The 23,737-nt window shown below is 43.3% G+C and overlaps 2 protein-coding genes across 2 annotated transcripts in view; one reads left to right on the forward strand and one right to left on the reverse strand.

The window, feature by feature from the left end:
* The window catches only part of T265_01521 (hypothetical protein), a gene marked incomplete at both ends in the record, with an annotated part of 55,806 nt that extends 44,031 nt beyond the window's left edge, over positions 1-11,775 (reverse strand). Inside the window, 2 exons of the mRNA XM_009165562.1 lie at positions 799-839; positions 11,687-11,775. Coding sequence (XP_009163826.1) covers positions 799-839; positions 11,687-11,775 — 130 coding nt within the window. The remainder of the gene's footprint in view (positions 1-798; positions 840-11,686) is intronic.
* Positions 1-12,923, forward strand: part of T265_01520 (hypothetical protein) — a gene marked incomplete at both ends in the record, with an annotated part of 54,957 nt that extends 42,034 nt beyond the window's left edge. The window contains 3 exons of the mRNA XM_009165561.1: positions 643-774; positions 5,966-6,260; positions 12,286-12,923. Of these exons, the coding sequence (XP_009163825.1) occupies positions 643-774; positions 5,966-6,260; positions 12,286-12,359 (501 nt within the window). The remainder of the gene's footprint in view (positions 1-642; positions 775-5,965; positions 6,261-12,285) is intronic.
* Positions 12,924-23,737: the final 10,814 nt, after the last annotated feature.

Here is a 23,737-nt window from a genome sequence, read left to right on the forward strand (position 1 = left end):
TTTGCATCCAAAAGAAACTTGTGCGACCTCTGAACTTGAACTGGCCTACGAAACATCTGGTCCCACAAGTCTGTCTGACATTGACGTCATGACCCATTGACCTACCCCTCACCAAACCCCCTTCCTTTGACTTCTATTTCTCTAAAGTTTAGCCCCGATCTTAACCTTTTCCACGTGATTTCTGCTACCATATAAATTTGTGATGTATTAGCCAAGATGAACAATCACAGAAAACAAGCTTTGTTCGCTACCTTCTTCGTTCTCATGACTACAATGGGTAAATTCAGCCGCCAAAGCGAAATTCCTCCTGCTTACCGATGCAAGTCGGATCGGAAAATACTGATGGTTCATACTGTTGAAATATAAGTTCTGAGAGCTCTGTGAATTCAAGATCCCATATAAGTTAATGTTTTCCACTACCAAAGCGAAATTCCTCCTGCTCACCGATGCAACGACTGTCGGAAAATACTGATGGTTCATACTGTTGAAATATAAGTTCTGAGAGCTCTGTGAATTCAAGATCCCATATAAGTTAATGGACGTTTTTCCACTAGCGTTATTTGGGTTGTTACGTAGGATTACTCTGGAATTCCGCGCAAAACCGATTGATGAAATCCTGATTTTTCACGATGATCGTTTCAGAAAAATGGAGTAAATTCTGGTGTGGTTTTGATGCACCTGTCTCGGATGCGGAGGGCAAAATGGTCTCAGCTATTTGAGTGGGCGGTCCGTGAGGTTCTTTTTCAATACGGAGTTCTCTCTATTGGAGAACAGGTGAGTTGATACGTTTTTACTTACCGTTCATGTTACATTCTCCAACTCTGAAATCGGGTTCTTTGCTGAAATAATGAATAATTATAAGCTATCCGTACATGGACTGGAGCCTTACGTGGAGCCTACGTTTACTCTCGTAACTGTGGCGTATCATTATGGACAGTGATTGAAGAGAACAGTACAAGACGTGACAGGAAAAATGGCGGGAAAATAGATCTGCTAATTCCTATTTGTAGCCTGAAGAGAACAGGCAGGTTAGGCGACTGAAAAGTTGAGGAGGTGGGACAGAGAAGGCGAGTTGAATGAAGAATCTGTGGTAACAGAAACAAGCAGATGGCAAGCGGGATGTCGCTTCCAGATAATGAACGCCCAATTTTCCGTTGGATACTATCTAGGCGTGGAAGATGTGTAGAAAGAGCGCGGTTCTATTTATGACTGCCCTGTTCCACAGAGGGATGTATCGGGGATTTACACAAGAGAATTTGAGATGGGGAAAACTGTTCGCGACGGCGAAACTGTAGGTCGGGTTTCTGGAGGCTTTTGTCACAAGTAACCTCACGCAGAGGGATCGGACAAGATTGTCACGAGGGCAGATCAAGAAACGGGTAATTGTGTGGTTTGAAAGCCGAGTTGTAGTGAAAAAATATGGGAATGTTCGCGGGTGAAATGAGGAATGTGTACCAATGTGTTGACCATAAATATAGCTGCGTTCAATGAGCCTCAGATGCAGGTTCCTGCGAAATCGCTTGATGTACTAATTGTATTAACCTGTTCACCAATAATCCTTGATGAGCCAGATCTTCAGGATCGTCAAATTGTATAGGGTTGTAACATCCGCAAAGATGAGAATGTCACACGGAACAGAAGGAGGTCCGTCATTAGTAGGCTAGGAGACGCGAGGTAAAGAACAGAAATTTGAGTAGAAGCCCTTCAGGACAACATACATTCGCGAATCAAGAAGTTCCGCTGAAAATTTTCACTCCGAGTTAAGTTGTAGTCCGCATAGCGTAGCTTGACACTCAAGATGTTGTTCCATATTTAGCCAAAAGCTCTCGATCGACCAAATTATATCATATCAGTCCGGGAAACATGACCATGCACGTGATACAAACACCAAAAGCTGCTAGCAGGACAGGACAGTGTCCTCCAAGCCTCCAGGTTACGTAGCGGTTGACTACCAAAAATTGGATGAACTAGAGATTATGGAAGTGAGATGATGGGTTTTCGGTTAAATGAACAGTTGCGCTTTGGATTAGAGAATGCCTTGAAACTTTCCAAGCCCGTGGAACTATACTCAAAGGCTGTGAATGACGTAGAACGCGAGATACGACTGAGCGCGTTCTGGATCAGAGACTTTGAGGAAAATTGGAGCCGGCAGGTCCAAAGCGCTTATTGTCTTGGAACAATTCTAGACTAAGTGGTGGGTGACAGAAAATAATGTGGAGCTGCAGGATGGGTCGGGAAGAAACGGTAGAATTTGAGGCAAAATTCGGTTAAGCACCTCGGTTGTCTCTTTAGGTAACGAGGTCGTAACTACATCACAGTTACGGGTAAGACGACAGGAGGAAGAGCGGACACTTTTCAGGCTTTCGGAGATTTCGGCTTCTGGAGAGTATTCCGGACACTTAGTGGGCCGCCCGGCTGACAGACACAGCCTTATCGATGATGGCTATGCAGAAATTGTGGACAGTAACAGCCCAGACGGGATAAAGGAGGTGGGAACAAACACCAGCCTTTGAACATCAATTCCTTCTTCTATCAGTATGGAAACGCGCAAATCCAACCCATTCCTCTAATAGGGATTGGAAAGTGCGTATAGCCTGGAACACCCTATCATCAAGAGGTTTTGAGAGAACATTGTATTGGCTTTAGGGCTGGAACCGACTTACATTCGTGTGTCACCCGAATTAGCCTTCGAGTAACGCATGAAAAGCTACGGGGAGGCGGTTATGGACAGTGTAACTTGAATTCTGTGATGAGAAGAATGTAAACTGAATATAATGAGGGCCGGAAAGTCAGGTCCAGTCTTTTGGTCACTCTGCGTACGAAAAAGTGCGATATTTTACGACTTCTCTTGGAAAAGAGGGGAATTATCTACCTTAACTGTGAATGGTTGACTCACTTTCTGACAGGAATGCATCAATAGGAGTGCCATAGTGGTTGGTCTACGCTTCTCGACTATCAGATGTATTAATTGAGACTCAGGTAGTTTTAAACCAGTTTCGAATGTAGACTGGGCTGATTTACAATCTATTTATGGAGTTGGATGGTGGTGGAGTAACTTGCGGTAGATACCTTTTGGTAAAAAAGTGTACAGATTGGCTGTTTTGGATGGCGGTGGAGTACCTTGCGGTAGATTCCTTTTTTTAAAAAAAGTGTACAGTAATGGTTGTTGTTCATTTCCTGTAAAATGTACAAATATCAGCATATCCTCGCGTCAATTTTTTGCAAGAAAACTGTTAAAGAGAACTGTTGTTGACGAAAGGGAACCATCTCAGTATATTTTACTGCTTTTTGATATCACGTGACAGAATTAAGCGCCTGTCCCCTCATTGAACTTCGCTTTATGCATCGGGCGACCCAGGATTCCAGTCATTCGAGGTAATAAGGTAAATCATTGTCAGCGAAGGAACTCGTACTGAGCTGGCTGTTGCAAGTTGAAAATTCAGCCACAAGTTGATTCACTGAAGAGAGATTTAGTCTTGCTTTGGTCGGTGTTTTTTTGTTTGCAACCGGTTCGTCAATAACCTCGATGGATTCGAACAAGTGAACAACAATTTGGCCTACCGAAAAGTTATTGATTTTCGAAAAATCAATCGGTCAATGTCAGCTGTAAAAACTACAGAATGGTAATCATTTGTTTTACATAGACTGATGACATGTTAGGCGAACTATCAAGTGATTACCGAAGTCAATTCAAAAGCCCTTTTTTTTAAAGCCAAAACATGGGATTCAATCTCGTCATTGGATTTGCAGAGGTTTGACAATTATCATTCGCCTGAATTTCCATCTTGAATAGGGGATGCCACAGAACTCCCTCACGCAGTGTTGAAGCTTACCTCAGGGTTGCAAGTCGTATATCGTATGGGAAAACTAGGCAGATCAGCTTGGAGTTAGACACTTCCAAATTGGAATATGCTTCACTGTCATCCCACACGAGGAAACTCTGCGAATCTTTTGTGATTAAGCTACGGTGTCCAGTCCATAGTCCGTGTTCTGCCTTTGTGTTGAACGTAGCAGAAGAGGAACTGTCGGATTGTTTTCTGTCTACAGCTTATTTCAATTTAATTTCGTCGGGTTCTCCAGAAATATGTAGGTTTTTCCATGAAGAATCGGACAGAACCAGCCCCAGCGCCTATGGTTCAGGAATGTAAAATAGTCTGGTTTGGTACTCGTTCGAAAATAGATCGATATTGCTTTAGACCTGCTTCGTTGGAATGCAGGCAATCTATGAAACAGCCGGACAATCCTTTTGATGGGGATCAAACATGTGCTGATATACGTACATCTTCGTGAGGACAGGATGTGAAATGAGAAGAACTTGTTGAAGTTTACCTTCTCGGATCGGTAAAACCACAAAAGTGGCAAATTTTGGAAATACAGACGTTAAACAGATACTGGTAAAAGCGCTTCGGATGCAGTGTCTCTTTGGATGGACTAAGCTTAGCTTGTCTGATGAAGCAGTACCGTTTAATTGAACATTCCAGAGCTGCAGCACTAGTAGAAAGCACTGAAGCATATACTTTGGTAAAATTAGCGCACCATAACTTTTTTCCTATCGAGTCTTTCGCAGTTACGACCGCTTTTTGACACCAACTTGATTCTTACTGGATTTTGGCTCTAGTAGTGAGTTGTGCTATTCGCCAAAACATTGCAAATAAGGCTTTCACCGCTGAGAAGGAATGGAACATACAATCAACCATTTTGTTCATTTTGTTAATGCGTTGGGGCCCATGGTGCCAGAAAGCTAGCAGTTTTAAACAAAAAAACCTTGAAGTGCGCCACACTAGGCACATCATTTCGTCCAGTCAATCACCCCAAATCAAGTAAAAGTACACTGGCTCGTTGTACAGCCCAGCTGCACTTTATCAGCTAGGGTCCCATGACACCGATACGGTGTAAGGCAAAGTGCAGTAAATTGCATTCTCAGACATGGATATCGCACCGCTTTATTTATTGCCGAAAAACACTTGGCGCAAGTCGACGGCTGCAGCAACTTCGATGAACCATTGGTGATGAAACCAACCGGGCATCAATGCACCCAAAGATAACTTTTGGGGCTCAGTCGGCTCAATTCTGAGGTTGAGCATATCAAAGTGTCTAGGTATCGGCGCCCATTAGGTAGCATCGCCTGAAATATCAAAGCCTATGGTTTTCACAATTGACAAAACAGATGGGCACATCTAGCTTCAGACGGTTTCTGATATGTGGATTACTAGGACATGACCTTGAATGGAGAAGTCCGGCCAGACAGCACCGTGTGAGGTCGAATCACAGCTGAACAGATCGATCGAAGCATATACGCCTAGCGCTGTTCTGAACTTGGGATTTAAAAGCATCAGCTATCTTGTGTAACAGGGAGGCAACAGACCTTCAATGGTATGGAACACTGTAGGATACACAAACAGCCGATTATTGCAGAGGTTTTCCCCTTTACAGTGAAATTCGCAACTGACAAAACTGTAACGGCATTGTATTTCAGAAACCCCGCCTTAGTCATAAGACCTCATGTGTCACTCGAAATGCTGTTTGAAACACCTTAAAAGAAATAATATTTCACTTTTTCTATTTTCATCATGTCCACAAAGAAACAGTCTGCAAAGGGGTTCCATCGAGACAGAAGAATTCTCTGAATTTAAGCAGACCTATCACTGATGTACCACTAAAACAAGTGCTCCATGAGGTGAAATGGTAGTGTTTGAGGGTGATCACTAATGTTGAACACCCATTTGTGGTGGGCGAGCTACGCCGGTCTCCATGTCCCCATGATTATCCAGTTATCGGGGCTGCTGATATTAATATTATTAGTAGTATTACTATAAATTGTACATGATAACCATACTACTTCTGGCTGCTATCGACCTAGCCCAATTTAACCTCACTGTTGCTGCAGATAACTGAACCTGTACCTAAACAACGTGTAACCTAACACTTTTTTTCCTCCGTCTCCCACATGTGTTTTCATGGAAAGTCAGCATTGAATGTTCTTATTCAGAACCGACCAGAATTATACTACCCTATTCCGTGCGAATGGAACCTACAGCTCTGGTCTGAAGCTGTATTATTTTCCTGCCCCGTAATATGGACAGACAGACTCTCTGAGGAGGCCATTTGCTCGGAGTACGAATCGCCAAAACATGGCGATCTCGCTCATCCGGGCATACCGAATTTGGTACACAGCAACTTCTCACCTGGAAAACCGGAGAGTGGCGGTAATGCACCTTCGTCATTTCGAGCTTCGTTGAATGCATCGAAAGCACAGACAAGTAAGGCACTGTTCACGTTTTATCCTTTTCCCGCTAACTCAAATGATCATCACGGCATAAAATGGTCCCACGTATGACCTTGTCCACACAAACGGCTGTTATACGTGTCCAAACACTGTCATGATAGAAGAGCAGTTGAATAACCTTCAGAGGGTGGGAAATTATGTGGTATTCCAGAAAGTTCCTGAACATTTTTCAACCTGTTGTTGAAAAAAGGAACGCGCAAACTGGTCTCTTCCCAGAAAATCTCAATGTCCAGTTTTGGGAGATCAAAGAATTTTGCCTCGATAATGGTTGTTTCATTCAGTGAATCGACGTACGTATTTGTAATAATATATGGTCTGGAAATTCTCATCGACATCCTGATAACAAATTAACTGAACCGTTAAGTGGGTCAACGCCTTCTATAAAAAAACTCTGCCCATCTCGAATAAGCTTAGCCCGAGAAACAAGCAAAGTGTACATTCAAGTGGGCCTCCTTATTCTGGTTCACAGCTCCCATATACAGAATGATTTTATGAGCTACAATATGGTGCATAACACATATTTTACATACATATATACATGCACACGTACATACATACATACATTACACACAAGCAGACAGCCAGACAGCCAAATAGATAGACAGACAGACAGACAGGTAGAGAGACTGACAGATAGACAGACAGACGGATAGACAGGCAGACAGGCAAACAATAGACAGATAGACAGACAGTAGACGGATAGACATACTATCCGAGTGAGTGTGTTTTCTCTTATTTTCCCCCACTCAGTTTAGTGTTGGAGAAATAACTTGGGAGACTTTGAGTGGACGCGCGGTCGCAAACTCACAACTCTTCTTGCCCGATAAGCTGACTCTCCCACCGAAACACACTATCCATATAGTGTACATTGATCCGATTGCACGGATTGTCACACGGATCACTAGAGTAGATAGTAAAATCAATCAGGATGGATTGCAGATAAACAGCATGATGCCCAGGATACAATGTATTGGTGCACCGTTCGCACGTGCCCTGTATCAGTTAGTCGATGGGCTACTCTCAATTGAAGGGTCTACTAGCTGTCTAAATAGCCACAATAAACCGCTGATATGACAAGCGGCCCCCTCTTTACAAAATGTACGTAGTTGCGCAGCATTTGACACAAAGAACATGGTAACTTTTGTTCCTGTAGCCGATGCGCTTAAGATTCATCAACTGAAAATCCAACCTCCTACAGCTGGATTCAGAGAAACGGTTTACTCACAAAACCTGATGTCACGTTGATGATTAATCTAATCCCACATCACACAGGACAAGAAAAGCAGTGCTTTTTTCCAACATACTATTGGTCTATAAAAAACTGGATGGCCTAGTGTGGATTCCCAGTTGGGCACCAGTCCAGTACCTTACATGTTCTCTGGGCAAAGCTGTCCGATAGATTTCTCACGTCTCTGTCAGTTGCCTTACCAGATTGTGAGTGTAGAAGTAGTTTACCTGCTGAGCCGAGATGTTGATCCAAGCGTTAATCCTTAGCGCCACGGATGGTACACGTCTAGTGCGACTGTTTGATTATCTCGTGCTTGTGGAACCTTTTGGTGACCAACAATTCTGGAACTTTCTTTGGAAGGAGTGGCTTCTCCGAAATGGTCAGCATAGTCAGCTTAAAAATGATTTCCCTACTCTCATACGAATCCAAATAAGTGAGTGTCGAATTAAGCACTGTGCAAGGCAGTGTTCACCTTGAATGTACTTGTTTTCGAGGCGCACAGTCAACAACTTGGATAAAGAAACCTGAATAATGCGGATTTCCAACAGTTTTCATCAACAACGATTCAACAGCAGGCAACTACATATTTCTTCGCTCAAGGTAAAAGGAACGTCCGGGTGAATCTGAAGTCGATACTCAATCGGACGTCATATTCTACTGATGGAAACTCCAAAAAGTCAATCTTCCTTCCTACGCTGAACAGACCGTTCATCCATTAAGGTACATTCTCAGCACGCTACTGACGTGTTTCTCACAAGCCATTGCTTCCGACCGTTTGGGGGTTTTGGTGGATTGGTCAAGTGTTCGGTTGTTCGCTGAGACTGACAAGTGAATGTGTGAGTGATTCCTCCACCTGACTGTGCGTTTATTTAGTTTGGCTGATGGCAACCAACGCAGCTTCTGGTGCTGGACACATTCTTCAATGGAAGTCGCGAAGAGGCTGGACCTTACCGTGGTGTGGCGGTTTGTGTACCTTGGCGACCCATTGAGCTATACTGGGGAGTGTCCGCACGATGCTCACAGAGTCTCTCATACCATGGGTAGAAGCCCGACGGACACAGACTCCTGGCCCTCCAGGTTGGGGGTTTGAACATGTATGGTGACGTGTTCCGTAAAAAATGGTAATGCATTTGCATTTCCCGCCAAACACCGCTGCCTTGCGGTTAGGCTTTTGAGCCAAAAGCTTTGGTTGAGGACCCTAATCGCCCTCCTGTCCAGGTGTGGGCGCCCTGGCAGTATCCCAGCCTTCGTACAACCATGACGTACACAACTAACAATATTCTCATATATATATATATATATCTGACTTGACGAGGCTCCTTACGTCTGCACAACCAGCAACGCATCATGTTGACTAGTATAGTTCAGTGCAGCAAAACACACTTGCCTTTCGTGGTGACATACTTGACAGCAGATTATTCGAGAACGCAAAGTGTCAGGCAGTATCCGAAAACAACTCAGGCCACTGCATTCAGTCAAAACCAACCTGAATTTATCTCCTCAAGGCCAAAGAGATTTAAAGACTCACACAGACCCATTGTGACTGCATTCACCTCATTTCCTAGTTGCACACACAAGTTTAAACTGTACTCATCTCATAAACTTAGCCCAGCAAATCTAAGTATCTACAGTGAAACGGAGATACTATAGCCAGATACATTTTGGTTTTCCTAATACCTGTTGTACTGAGAAAATTGCAGGAAAGGAAAACTGACCAGAACACGCCCCTAATCAGTTTCTTCCAGCAGAAGAACTGAATCGTTTCTTAACAACCATCGGGTCCAACCTGATTGGCCAGAATATACAACAAAATGAATGAACTAATCCTTCAGAACGGAAAAACGTGTTGGAAAACAAAAATTTCTAATGATATTTCAAGGGTTTTTTCGTGGAGTTGATTTGAAACGATGTGCAGGAGTATACACGTTGTCTTTCCAGGTCTCCGTTTCGCAGAGAAATTCTGACGTTTTAGTTGTGTGTGCAAGTCAGAGACTTTGAAAATGACTTAGTACCTGGTTTCATAGGTGAATGTCTCACGTCAGACTTGGGGTCAAGGTGTGCGATGGAACCAAGGCATGCCTTTTAGCTTGCTTGCGTGTGATCGATGAAATTCTGGATTGGTGGAGGGCGACACAGTGCAAAAATTTTCAAATTTCTAAGCTTTGTGTGGCCGCTGTTCTATTAGTGCTCCACCAAGAGATGTGCATGCATCTTGGTGACGCCCAAACAGGTTCACTAGATCCAGTCGGCCAGCCAACACACTTTGAAACCGTGACAGCCCGGCCTGTTCATTGGGGCGTTTTCATTGCTTCTGCCACTTTTACGAGTTTGTTTTACGCATTTAGCCGAGGCATTGAAGAATAAAAGGGCAAAAAATTCTTTTCAGATTACCCAGTTGGACACTAATAGATTCGTTATAGTGATGACTTTTCGGTTGATCATCTTTGAGTAGCTCTGTAGCTCTGGACTATTTTGTCTTGCGGAGCCCCCCTGAGATGTATCCCAAGCGGTTCTGTATTATTATCGATTACAAATGAAACTTACTTTCCATCCGGTCGCGTATATTTGATTACTCACAAGCGATCTAGATCAACGGTCATTCAGACTCGATAACCAAAGCACCATAATTCCTTGAGAGTATACTGGATGGGGATTGCCACAGTGATGAAACTGTCACACCGTTTTATTTGCTCGTAATTTTGAGAAAGCGGGGATACAGTTGACCAAACGCAAACACCAGACGCTTTACATCAGTAACCAAACTGGGTGCTGGGTGCTCTGAGTAGCAGTCATTCAAAAGTTTTCTCTTTGTTGACGCATTTGCAGCGTGGTCAAAAAAGCTAACTTGAGAGTTCTATAGAACGTTTATTATAAGTAGTCATTTATCGCCTACTGGATGTTAAAGTTTGCAGTGCGTCCGATGAATGTAAAGCGGAATTGTGAAAACTAGTCTTCAGAAGGGTAACTGTTCGTACGAATTTCGTCACCCGATTACATGTGCTCAGAAAACCGGTGCAGCGCAACTAAAACGTCAATTTTACATGGTATCCTGGATTGACGAGGACACAAGGTTATTCCAGGTTATTCATTCGAAATATCTCACCAGGTACGCAGAACCGAATGAGCAAATGGAACTCGCAAAAAAAAATTAGCAAAGTTATCACCGAAGGTTTTGAAACTGCGCATCACCTGGACAGCATCATTATTTACTTGTTCGCGATGTTCATAACATCAGCAAACCTCTTTATCTGCAACACACTCATGACTTTGGTTTGGGCACTCAGACAATGGCTCAAACTAATGTACCGATCTCATAATTGACCAGATCATCGCAGCACAGACCAGAACATTAGGCAGTGAAATTCCCAAAGTTACATAATACCGGTTTCCAACACCAACGTTCAACACGAATTGCAGTCCGCGATAAAGTTGTCCAACTTGAGCATTTCGTGACTATGGCCAGTACTTCATTGCCCACTAATCTTATACGGGATTGGGTTTTCCAGTCGCACACGCTAAAAATAGTAGCCCCAATCACCAGTCAATGAAGCCGTCATTACTCCCCCGGGCTTCTTGATCTTCTGCTTCTGAAACTTCAATTTTACTCTTCTATAAATAGACGCACAGGGTTGCCATGGTGATTTCATTCTGACCAATACAACAGAACATTTTGATTGCGAGTCTGGAGAAAGTGGACAGACAGTCTTACGTAATGTGGTTGCCTGTCTGAAATGACGAAACGCGCATGACGTTTCTGAGGTCAAGTCAGGAGGGGAATGCTAGATAAAATAATCCAACCCACTCAAACAGTTTGACGACCGGTCTTTCCTTTTATGTGCAACTGACATACGGCCCCTCCCCAGCTGAAATGCTTTAAAATTCTATTCACCAATTATTCTCAGTTAATGGCGCACGCACTTCGGGATGCGTGGTCAAAGTTTGGTGATTTTAGCTGAGAGACGTCTAACCAGCGGCATCGTATAAGAAAGAGCTCAGCGACTAACTAATCTCCTCCTCGTCCGTCTGTGCCATGATCTATCCATACAAGCGCCCTCATCCTTCACGTAGTGCTTTCTGAAAGCTGGGTATTTTGGCAAAAGGCAACCAACGTTCGACTTTTCGAATATTAAGAACATTTTCTTCTAACTGATGAAGCTACGATGATAACTAACTGGAAATTAAAGCGGATTTGGACGCCCTCGTGCATCGGGTTGTGTTGGCGATAGCAAATAGTTGCGGATGCCCAGTCCACATGGTTCATATTAGTGTGCGAAATACAATAATTTATCTTTCTTACCAACCAACTTTTCACACATCGAATGTGTGAAATATATAGGTTACATTGTTTATCAATGGGGCATTGGATTCAAATTTCACATCACGGTCGCTTCAACAGTCCTATTCCCATACTAGCATAATTGTACTGGTGAGTTCAAACAAAAGGAAGAAAGCACTGGACAAAAGTTTCGTCCCCATTGGATCTCGCTGACGGTGAACTGCGATCCCCCAACATTGGAGGCGAAAGTGTTACCACTACTCCATCAGCACATGCCAGACTCATCTAAGTTATCACGGAGGGACAAATTAACGTGTTCACGCTTGGGAGATGTGACTGGTTTGCCCGACGTCGCGAATGACCATCAAATGTGTCCTGGTGGTTGTTCGATTGCCCCGCCTTTTTTCTGAAAAATCTTATATTATCACCCGATTTCCTTTTCAGCTTGACTCATCTCGAACAATCAACTGTACCTCGTTTTATTTTGCATTACAGTGGATGAATTGCGTTTGAGATTCCTCGAAGTATACTGGAGCTTCCAGCCCATTCCACAAAGCTGTTTTCATTAATCGACCGGGTTGGTTTTTTGATCAGTAAATCCCAGAAGTTCCCCGTGTATAGACACAGATGTCACTTGTTTCAAAGAGCAACGGATTATCGGTTTTGGAGACTTCTTTTTGCGCCTTTTTTTGTCCCTATTAGCCTGTATATTTTTGCCAATCTACCGATCGCCTTTGTTCTTCATACAAGACTTATTGAAAATTACTTGACTCGATATTTTAGTCATCTCACCATGACACCCTGAAATGCTTCACCTAGTTCAAAGTAAAAACAGAAAGTGCATGCAACATCCATAGTGATGGAGTGTTTCAACTGACAGTTCATCTGCTGTGGTATCAAAATGTGTGTGTGTGTGTCGTATAAACTTCATGGGCATAGCTGTTTCTATGGTGTTTATTTTCCGTGACTATTTTTGTTACTTTTGCCCTCCACCCCCTCCCGTTCAATCGTGAATTCCAAACACCAGTCCCATTGTATCAAAATTTTGTTATATGTGAAATGCTTCGAGCGTTCAAAGCAATCAGAAGTACTATCAGCCGCTGGAGTTCACAGTATGTAGCAATAAAACACCAGTTACAAAGTGACAAGTCGTCTTGTTTGTGAAATAATCGGTTGTAGTTTGGTTGTTAACCCAAAGCGGACCTCGGTAACACCGGATTCCGAAAACATGACGGTAGTTACGATCGTGTGTCTCTTATCATATTTTATTGATTTGAAATGCAGATTGAGGTAGATTCTGTCTGGCCCAACCACACCTATACCTGACGAGTCGGGGCTGATCAAAACTGAGCAGTGTCGTTGTTCTGTAGTTGCTAAAGGTCATCATTCCAGAACACTGTGTTCTGACCCGCCTACACGGTGTGGTTCAGCTCTGACCATTCTGACTGTTGCATTTTGTTGCGCGTACATTTTCGTGTGTATGCTTCCATGTAAGCCGAATCCTCCTGCAGCTTGTCTGGAAAATGACGAAGATCGGAACACCAAAAGCGCCATAAACCATGCTTGAATTCCGCTTCAGTGGCTCCTTATTCGGTCCACTTATTTCTGCGTGTTCCGACCAGAATGATGCCGCTGTGTTCGCGAGTTCACACAATAAAATCAGTCGCTTAGTAGGTTTAGACTCCACTCAGTGAACCCCAAGGAAAAAAACTCAAGTTACCTCAAGCCACGATCGATTTTGACTGGATTCCACTCATTTGAATACCTTATCAGTCAGTTGCATACCTAACTGAAAAACAATCTTATCACCATTGTAAACGGGTATCATAGCAGTCAAGAGAGAAATATGGCTGTATCCATAATTCGGCTCGTATCAGCTGCTTATACGCTGGTCATGTCAGACGGAGAATGCACCTCGGTTCACAAAGCCGGATAGTTTGTCTCAGCGATATGGCGTTGCGTCCTTTGTTAAGACTAAGAACGTCAGCGTCTCCGTGATGTTCTTTAATTTGGAGGGGTTATCTCCGTGATGTTCATTTAATGTGGAGTGGTCAGGAGATCATTGTTTCAAAAATTCATTCGTAGATACATTTTCCAGTGGACAGTTCCTCGTGAGTCCTGCGAAAGTGCTAACAAGCTTCAGCTGGTTCACTTAAGAAACAGGAGAGCTACACACTACATAAGCCAATTAGGATCGATCGCATCTTACACAATAGGTCACAACACAGGCACCATCAATTAAGAACACAAAGCCTTCAAAATAGTTTGAAAATGCATGTGATCAATACCATTTAGATAATCATGATGACCAGTCAATATCAGGAGGTTTTAACAGGCATCACCTGACCACGTGAAGTGGATTTGGTGATTGAAGGAAGAGTGGTGTCTGAGTGAGACTTAATCACACCGCTGATCAGCTGATTGTGACTTGCCCTTTTGCTTCATGGTGCTAAGCAAGTTATCATTTTGTGCAAGCCTGGAACATCGAAATCTCCCTGATGGCATTACCTTCTGCCCAGCGTTCGAGAAATTTTGGAACAGTGCAGGATGCGTTCTGAAAAGTTCGTTTGCACACCCTAAAGCCATCGATTCAAGGCGAGTTTGTTCCTCAGTGCACGGATTAAGTAGCTCTTGTTTACAGTCTCATTGGATTGAGCTTATTCAAATCCTGGTTCACAGGACGAAAAAACCGTCATCTTTACCCATTTCTAAATGCATCTGTTGACATTTGGTGGCGCTGTTATGAGTGTTCACAGACATGGGACTTTTCCAAAAAGTTCCCCTTCAGACAGTGTTTTCCTTTATCGAATGTTTTGAAGGTTTCAGGCTCACATTATCACTGCGGTGTCTTGCAACAGAATCCCTACTTAACTCTCCAGAAAGAAAAACCTGCGGCAAACTGGGTGGGCACCAAACACCCTGTCGCATCTAGCACTTCGGAACCCAAAGAAGAGATTAAGATTAACGTGGTTTATAGGTTATCACGAAATCACGCGGTGCCGCTAATGATAGTATGCGGGTGTGACTGTCTCACTGCATCCACTTAGACTTGATAGACCGCTTTGTTGTGTTCTGTCTCCCACAGAATTCCAGGCGATGTACATTCAGATCGACAACCGTCATACCTGTACGCTAAGATCGTCGAAATTCACACGCCGAATAACGCCAGGCGGGTAACATTGGAAATTGAGGTCGAAGTTGTTCTTTGCATTGTGATGTAAACTCGACTATCCGTAGAGCTTGACATATTGATATACTTCCAGACTGTGCAAGAGTCGTCAGCAGGCTTGGAGCAACCTGAAAATCGCATGAGGATTGCGCCATTTCGAGTAGCCACGTGGCCATTAGACTGTGTCAAGATTTCCCATTTGGTGGTCGAATTCATGACCTTATTCTCAGACCGAGAAATCCCTCCTTTGTAGACAAAAAAGGATGAGCTTCTTATGACTCTGGGCTTGAATTCTCGAGGGGTAGAGAACCGGGTGGCAACCTGAAGGAGAATCAGCACCCTGTTAATGACATGAAAGTTTGCACACACACTTGACTTTACAAGTTCACAATTCGGGCAACAATACAGCTATACCGGATTAAGCCATTCAGCAGGATAATTACTTCAAAAGTCGTTTCGAAGAGTTTGTCGGTAGTTTTTATTCGGGCAACGTTTCGCTTTTGACACAAAAGCTTCACCAGATCAAGTGAACAGGTTACCCGACAGGAGGGGAACCAATAAGTAAGTCCTCTTCACACTAGAGCAGTGTTAAGTGTCAAATGACGGCTCTTGCGGGTTAGTGTGGGTGCCCAAATCTTGACTTGATGGGTTGGAGGAGTTTCAAATTAGTTCCGATCGCTTTTTGTTCCTTAATCTTCCGCTTCGGGGTGCTGCACTTGATGATTCACCTTGGGTGCCACTGGTGGATTTTCCTTGATCTTCGTGGGCATGTGAATGTTACGACAATATAGTTGTGGGGAAGAGAGGTGCACACTGGTGACCACGCAACTGGCCAAACTACTGGTAGATACCATTGATTTGTTCCAGACAATTCAAACCCACATTCGTATATCGTTTCTCGCCCAAATTTGCTTGGTACACAAATTTATTGGAATATGTAGGCAAACCCGTTCACTGGATTTTGATTTGTTAAGGTCGAAACGTCTATCGAACTTGGCACCGGAAAGATCCCATCACTACTAACCGAACGCATTTCTGCATCGAAATTTTCTTGACCAACCGCATGCATCCGTGGAAATTTCATAAAGATTCTTCTTGATTTGTCTTAGTTTTCTCTAAGATATCGTGGGTGCGCAAACGCCAGCTTTTCAAACTTGGCAGTTGTTCATGAACAATGCAACCTACTACGACCGGTTTCGCCACAGACTCGCCATTTTGCCTTTCTATTGATTGATGGAATTATGTTCCTTAAATTCAAATTCATAACCTCCTCAAGCACTATTGTTAAATGGGCCGAACCGGTAGCACCAAGTCTGCTCCAAATTTGCGGTGTCGATCTCTCGCACACTCTAGGAAGAGCCGCATGACAACACAGGGCTAGGTCGGCCTCGGTCCCACACTTTCCCGTGTGTGTGCCCAAAATTGCGGGAGTCACACTGGTGTCCCGCACCAGACTTCGGCAAATGATGTTGACCAATATTCACTTCTGTCAGCATGCCGCATGCCGTATCACGATTTCTCTTTCGTCCGTACACGAAGCGTCCGTCCGAGTTCATCTTCGTTCCTTATCTGGGAGTTCGCAGATACTGGGTGACAATCAGTATGACTCCACATACAACACGGCTTCACGCAGTCAAACCAGATTCCCATAAATTATGCCATTGAAATCGGTATTGTGTACTGTGTACGGTGTTCATCCTGATTCGGAGGAACAGGCAGTGACTGCGATTGTGAATCAAATCAAACAGCTGGTTGATTCGCTTGGTTCTAAAAACATCTATTCATGTAAACCATTCTCCGATCCTCTGCACCTGTGGGACACAATTCTCACTGGAAAGAGACTAAGCAACAACTGATCGTTTGCAAAAAATGAAGCAAACAACCCCGAAGCAGTCTGGTGGGACGAATTCGTCTGCTGATAAACACCACAACGATGATGTTGAGTCTGCAAGCTTTCTACACAAGTAGAATGCCTGTCTGTATCAAGATATTCGCCCGTCAGATGCTTACTGCTGCGAATGCATCGGGATTATGTAGTTCGGCGAGAAGGTCACTTCAGAATTGAATTTCCGACTTTAGAGGTTTAGCCAATACTATTGCATGGGGTTTAATGGGATGCAACGGGTCAGTTATAATCCTGGTGAACTGACACTGATTTTCGAAACCGTGAACACCTAATTGGTAAAATAGCTTCAATGAATTGTCTTATTTGCAAACATCAGTTTAAGTTGACTGTATTCAAACTGGCTCACCGCCAATCCCCCTGAGGGTACATATAAGGTGTGAAGGTCAGTTGAATAGAAGACTTCGAGGTATCAGGCATCCGTTAGGCATAATATAAAATGTTATACGACACAGTTACAAACCCACGTACACTATTCACCATCAACTAATACTTTCGCCTTCGGAAGGTACGCGTAATTTAACATTGAAATATTTTACAGCATAAGTGGCTGTAGATTATAGTTACAAAAGTTTTTTGTACTTTCCCCTAAAGCCAGCTTGACAGACTCAAACAGATTCTATGTGCACTACCCGTCTATGGTGCTCAATCAAAGTTTCGGATTCTCTTTTCGTATTACGTTCCACTCAAACCTATTCAACGGCCGGCTTTGTAGTCTTGATCTTCTGGCACCCTATTTCATCCACTCCCGCCATGTTGTCTTCAACACCCAGTCATTCATATGGGTTCTTGCCTTGAAAATTGTCAAGAATGCTTGGAAGATGATCCTTCGCTCGAATGACCGTGCTTAGAAACAAGAACGCTAAGCATAAGAGCTCACCTAAAAAGATGAACTCATCAGTCGCACTCAGATGCGCTTGTTTTTGAGTGCATGCATCATATTAACCTAGACTTGGCCCTTTGGATAGAATCTGGAGGAGCGCGTTCAAAGGCGTTTGTGCTTTTGTGCATGTTAGCAACGGAGCTCGAACTAAAGCCATTTCAAAAATCCACTACGTCGAAATCGATGTGTTATTCATCTCGATACACCGCCAAAATCACTGACATTTGATCGCGAACGTGTGCGACGCGGTAGGTTGGTGCAATAAAATTGACCGCACACTCCAATTTTTTTCTCTAACACACTTTTGTAGTGTCACTGAGAGATCTCCATTGAAAAGTTTCGATGGTGGTTGACATGTGGTGTAGCTCGGCTAAAAGATTTCAATCGTAGACTAACGAATGGACGACCGGAAATTCACATAGATCTCCGGTCATGTCGGTGATCAGTCCTGGCCAAATATCTATGGAAGTCCGCTGTTATATTCACAAGTAGTTTCCATATGAGGAAAATGGAACTAGAAGAGATTCACTCCCAGGCCTAGGATGACGTTATCGTAATTACGAGTTAACACAATGTAAGGGGTCACATTAACAGGTTCCGAGTTCAGTAAATGAACGCCAAAGAAGAAAACCCGTCATCACTCCCAAATCATTCATCTAATCTCTGAAGTTCCACTGGTCTGGCTCATCTCACTTGCCGGGGCTGCAAATGTGTAGACTGTCCATTCAGTTTCCTATCTGATTGCTAAATAAACCTATCCTAAACGAAAACCAAACACTTAAAACCGTGTGGTGATTTCCTTGTTTAACCGCTTCCCACACACTATTCAGTTTAGGTAGGGCGTGCACTTCATTAGTTCACTAAGCTCAATAGTTGGCGTCAGAAGCAATCGTTTGCTTCCATTGGTTGTGATCAAGTATGACGTGTCTTGGCAATTCTCATCTAATCTCGTGTGGTCAGAAAGCCACTACTTCTAGGATTCATAAGTAGTCACATTCCCCGGTGGACAGTCTTGCCACACTTCGGTTTGCATGTAAAAAAGTTTCGGCAATATCACTGGCTAAACGGGGCGGTTGCAGACCACATTAGCCAATCAGGATCCATCGCATCTTCTATGAGATGCCAGCGACCCAGGTACCACTCATTAACAACACCACAATGGTATCCGTCATAACACTGCTTGAAAAAGGATGTGATTAGGACCATGTGGATGGCTGTGACGACAAGTTAATAACAGAATGTGTTAACCAGCAACACTTGAAGTGAATTCTGTGACTCGAGGACGACGGGTGATCAGGTGACAGATAACCACATTCCGATCAGCCAGTCGTGACCGAATGAAGCCAGAGAGTCAACATTGGGTACTTGAAAATTAAGCTCAACTTTGTTTAAAAATATATATAAAAATAAGTCGCTTAACTGTAACACCCTTCCGGTGCCTAGCTGCCATGCCACCCGAAGGAAGCATGGAGGCTGGGGTACTGCCAGGTTGCCCAAGCCTGGACAAGGGAAGTCGGGAGGCAGAGGTCGGGTTCGAACCACGGACATTCCGGTCGATAAATTCGCGCTCTAACCACTTGAGCCATCTCGCCTAATTGTAGAAGAGCAGATATACATATACTTTTAGGCCGAGCAGCTAGACCGAAAGCGGCTAATGAGACTAAAGCAGTCTGATATCCGTGAACCAGTTCCATTTTTAGACGCGTGACCACTGAACTGAGAGAGAATCCTCATACGGTAGTCCCCGTGAGAAAAAAATCACTTATCTTTGGATGAAAAAAGGAACGTCTGAGGTGTTAAACTTAGACTCTTAGGACGTAGAGAATCCTATTGAATTCTGATATTTTACAGACATATCTGACGTTACAGGATCCCAATTCGGGTACACAATAAGAGTATACACTGACAGATTTTTCAGCAGATAATAAGTTTGAATGTTTTTTTCCATTGGTTTGCTCCGTACAGTTAAAAACTGCATTCGTTATCTTCCTTGGTTCACATAACTGGATGGGTCGTCTCGGTGATACGGCGTTGCGTCCTTCTTTGTGACTAAGAATGTCGTGTCTGTGTGATTTTCATTTGATTTAGACTGGTCAGACGATGACTGTTTCGATAAGTCGCTCGTGGATGCATTTCTAGTAGACAGTTCCGCCTGAACCCCGCGCAAGTGCTAACAGGTTTCGGCTGGTTCACTTTATAAACGGCGAGCTGCACACTAGATAAGCCAATTAGGACCGATCGCATCTTCCATAATAGGCTACTAACACAGGCGTCATTAATAAAGGACACAATGTCATCAACGTATTGTTTGAAAATTGAAAATTTAATTTCTTTTAAATTGAAAAACTTAGATTAATTGAAAATAAAACTAGAGTATCCCTCGCAATACCATTTGGATGAACATGATGATCAGATAATATCACGAGGTTTTAACTAGCATTTCCTGACTACGTGAAGTGAATTCCATGATTGAAGGACGAGTGATGTCTGATCAGCTGATCAGCTGACTGTGAACAAATGATTTAGTCTTTTGCTTCATGACGCCAAGGAATTTATCATTTTGCGCAAGCATGGAACACCGGACTCTCTATGAGGGGAATGCGTCTCGGCTCAGCGTCCGAGTATGAAGTTGTCGAACAATGTAGTGTTTGAAACCTCGTAAGAGTATGTTTTGAGGAGAAGTACCGTAACTTATCGATTTAAAGCGGGTTTCTTCACGTTTCTTCTCATTGCATGGGTTAAATACCTCCTGTTTATCTACTCTCAAATTGATCTGAGGATGGCTGATGCCATTCAGATTCCATTGGTAGTGCAGAATTACCGGGAATGGTTCTAGAAAGATTTCACTTCAGGCTCACTGCCGTGTTCTCAACAGGGAACCGTAGTTGATCCGCTAGGACCAACACCTTGAGACAGACTGCGGGGGCATCAAACACCCCGTTGCATCTAACATCGTAAAACTCAAAGACGGATGAACCCCAACATAGTTTATGCGTTATCACGAGACCACCGTATTGTTCATCGAAATCCAAAACTGGTACACCTGCACTCTAATATGTTCAGCAATCCACATGCTGAATGACACCATAGAGGTTCTAATGGGTAGTTGAAAACTGAGCTTGAAATTGTTGAATACAATGTGATGTAAAGCCCATTATTTGGAGAACAATGTACTTCCGTATACTTCTGTCCTGAGAAGCGATGCCTAATGAGGCTGATGGAACGGTCCAAAATCCACCCAAGTGCTGCGACCTTCAGAGTGGTCACGTGATCATTGTACTGCGTGTGACGTTCCCATATGGTAGTCAAATTCTTGGCTTACTTTCCTCATAAGGAAAATTTACTCCTCTTTGGACGGAAGGATGGATTCCTCACGGCGCTGTAGTCGGAATCCCCGAACGCGGAGAATCCCACAGGAATATGAATGGTATGAAAGGATCCACTCACATTTGACACGACAAGCTCATAGTTCAGACAAACGTTCAAGGTACAATGGATCAGACATTTCATAGGAAAGTAATTTCGAAAAACGTTTTGAAGCAACTGATATATCCCATTTGTTTGTTCCGTACAATTCATTCCTCATCAACCTGTGCTTGGTGCACAAATATCTTCTTTTGTAACCATACACCTTGCGGCAGGTGCGCTGAAATGTTCTTCCGATATTCAACACACCAGCTTCGTTAATCTAAAAAGCCTCAGCACCGAAAAGATCCCATCACTTTTGTTCAAGAGCGATTTCAGATCGGAATTTTTCCAGGCTTTCTCAACTATCCTTCGAAATTTCTATGAACTCCCTCTTTAGGTGTTTTGATTTTATCAAGCGAAGTATAGGCACGCACAGCGCGCGCTTGGGGTTGACAGTCGTTCATCGACTGCACAACCTAGTAGGACCAGTCTTCGCATGTTACCACTGTGCCGATAGATCTTTTTAATGTACCTTAACTTCACACGCATAACTTTCCCAAATATTGTGTCGTAGCAGGGCGAAATCATAGTACGCTGACAGTTGCAAGGTTGCGGTCCCGACATAACACAGTCTAGCTACTGTAGTCTGATAACACATAACTGGTCGGGCCTCGAATGCTGAATCATCACGTTCTTTCACTTTGTATCAGTCGGCTGAATCGGCGGGCGTCGGAGCGTTGTGCAACAGCAGCCCTAAGTAAATGACCTTAACAAATATGCACTTTTGTCTACGTGATACGTGCTCTGCCAAGCTTTGTTCCCTGTCTATACACGCCATTCCTGTCAGGTCCATTTCCAGCCCTCCATCCGATAGTCAGCAGATATTGGACATTCATCAATGCGACTCCAAAGACAACACTGTTCCACGCACCACATTTCTCATGAGTTGTGCAATTAACCCATCGACACTGTCCACAGATTGGTTAGGGATTTCATCCTAATTTGGAGCACCTGGCGACAAGGCTGCGGCATCGAGTCCAGCATACCTCATACAGCAGTTCAGCGCCCAAATCATGTCTGTTTCCTATGTACCACACTCTACTTCTTTATACCTAAAGGATGGTGGCTCTCAATGGGCAGAGAATAGGAAACAGCATCGACCAGTTGCTCGAAAGAGATGGTGCGAAAATCACAGTCGCTCAATTCAAAATTCTGCATTGTGTCCCGCCCTTAAGGTCAAAAGCACCACCCATATATGAGGATGTAGCGATCCACTTTATAACCCCTTATTTGTTCCCGAAGGCGCTTCGAAATCCCTTGCCGTAAGTTAGGATGAGAAATGTTCACAAGCGCTACACAAATTACACTTGATACCTCTCCACTCATTGCTGTATATTTTTCTCCTTTATAATCAATTCGGATCTTGAAATTCAAATACGCCATCAATTTATACCAGTACGGGCCTACCAATGCACGTCAAAATAACATTTGCCACTCTGTTGCTCAACATTCAGTTATCTCACTATTTAGCTACTTACTTATTGAAAGTAGCGTATAATTAACCCGAATGACATTTTGATGACACGAGACAAAAAGCGTGAGACATGATCTCGTGATGAATTAAAGAGTATTTCAAGTGCATTTTATAAAGCCCTTTGAACACAAAAGATTTTCTAATCGAATTCAAGATTGTTATGATGCCCTAGAATATTGAAGACCTTGTTCATTATCCTAGTAGTGGGATACAAATACTTGGATTTCGCAGCAAGTAGAAACGGTGAGCACAAACTAAATGTCTTAGGACATAGACTTTGCACAAGCTGCCAATGACGTAAACTCTGTTTGATGACAGATCCGTGTCAATAACTAAATAAGTAACGTTAGAGTGCTGCATGCACGTTCTAATGAGGACGGCCGCCCAACCAGGGGTGTCTCACAAATTTTGCTCCGTAATACAAAGCTGGAGGAGGTGAGTTTGCCAAATAGTAATGTGAAATCGAACAGATATGTGGATGGTATCTTCATTTAATCCAAGAAGTTTATTTGGTTAGGTGTAAATGAAGAGGATTCAGAAAGTCAATATGAATCGATCAGGTTGCGTCCAACTTTTTTCCGACTGACTGCTTGCAATCGGGTAATTGATGTCAAAGAATTCAGTGGGTTTTAAATGATGACCAGCATCTAGTGAAACCATAACCATATTTTGATGCTCTACGATACTCTGATTTCAGAGCATACATGAACTAGGCAACTGGAGATGAAACTAAGATAGACAGCGTTTTCCTTTGAGACTCGAACTGAGCGGTGATGAATTTTAAGACAAAATCTTCAGTGTATAAACAATAGATGTTCTTCTGAGTGACGGTTTTACCCGATTTGTTATTAACTCTGGAGCAGTCATCTATGTACACCGACTGTTTCATGCCAAAGGGCTGTTCCTCTGTTAGTGACATCAATAGAAAACACTATAAGAATTCTAAAAGGTGCGAGTTTTATTGAAACGTTTTTTCTCATGGTAGTAGTTTTCCCGTCTTAAGGGTGGACAAATCTTTCTGGTCATATTCAGTAGCTGAAGAACTATGTA

This window comes from Opisthorchis viverrini (genome assembly GCF_000715545.1).
Source record: "Opisthorchis viverrini unplaced genomic scaffold opera_v5_16, whole genome shotgun sequence".
NCBI lineage: Eukaryota > Metazoa > Platyhelminthes > Trematoda > Opisthorchiida > Opisthorchiidae > Opisthorchis > Opisthorchis viverrini.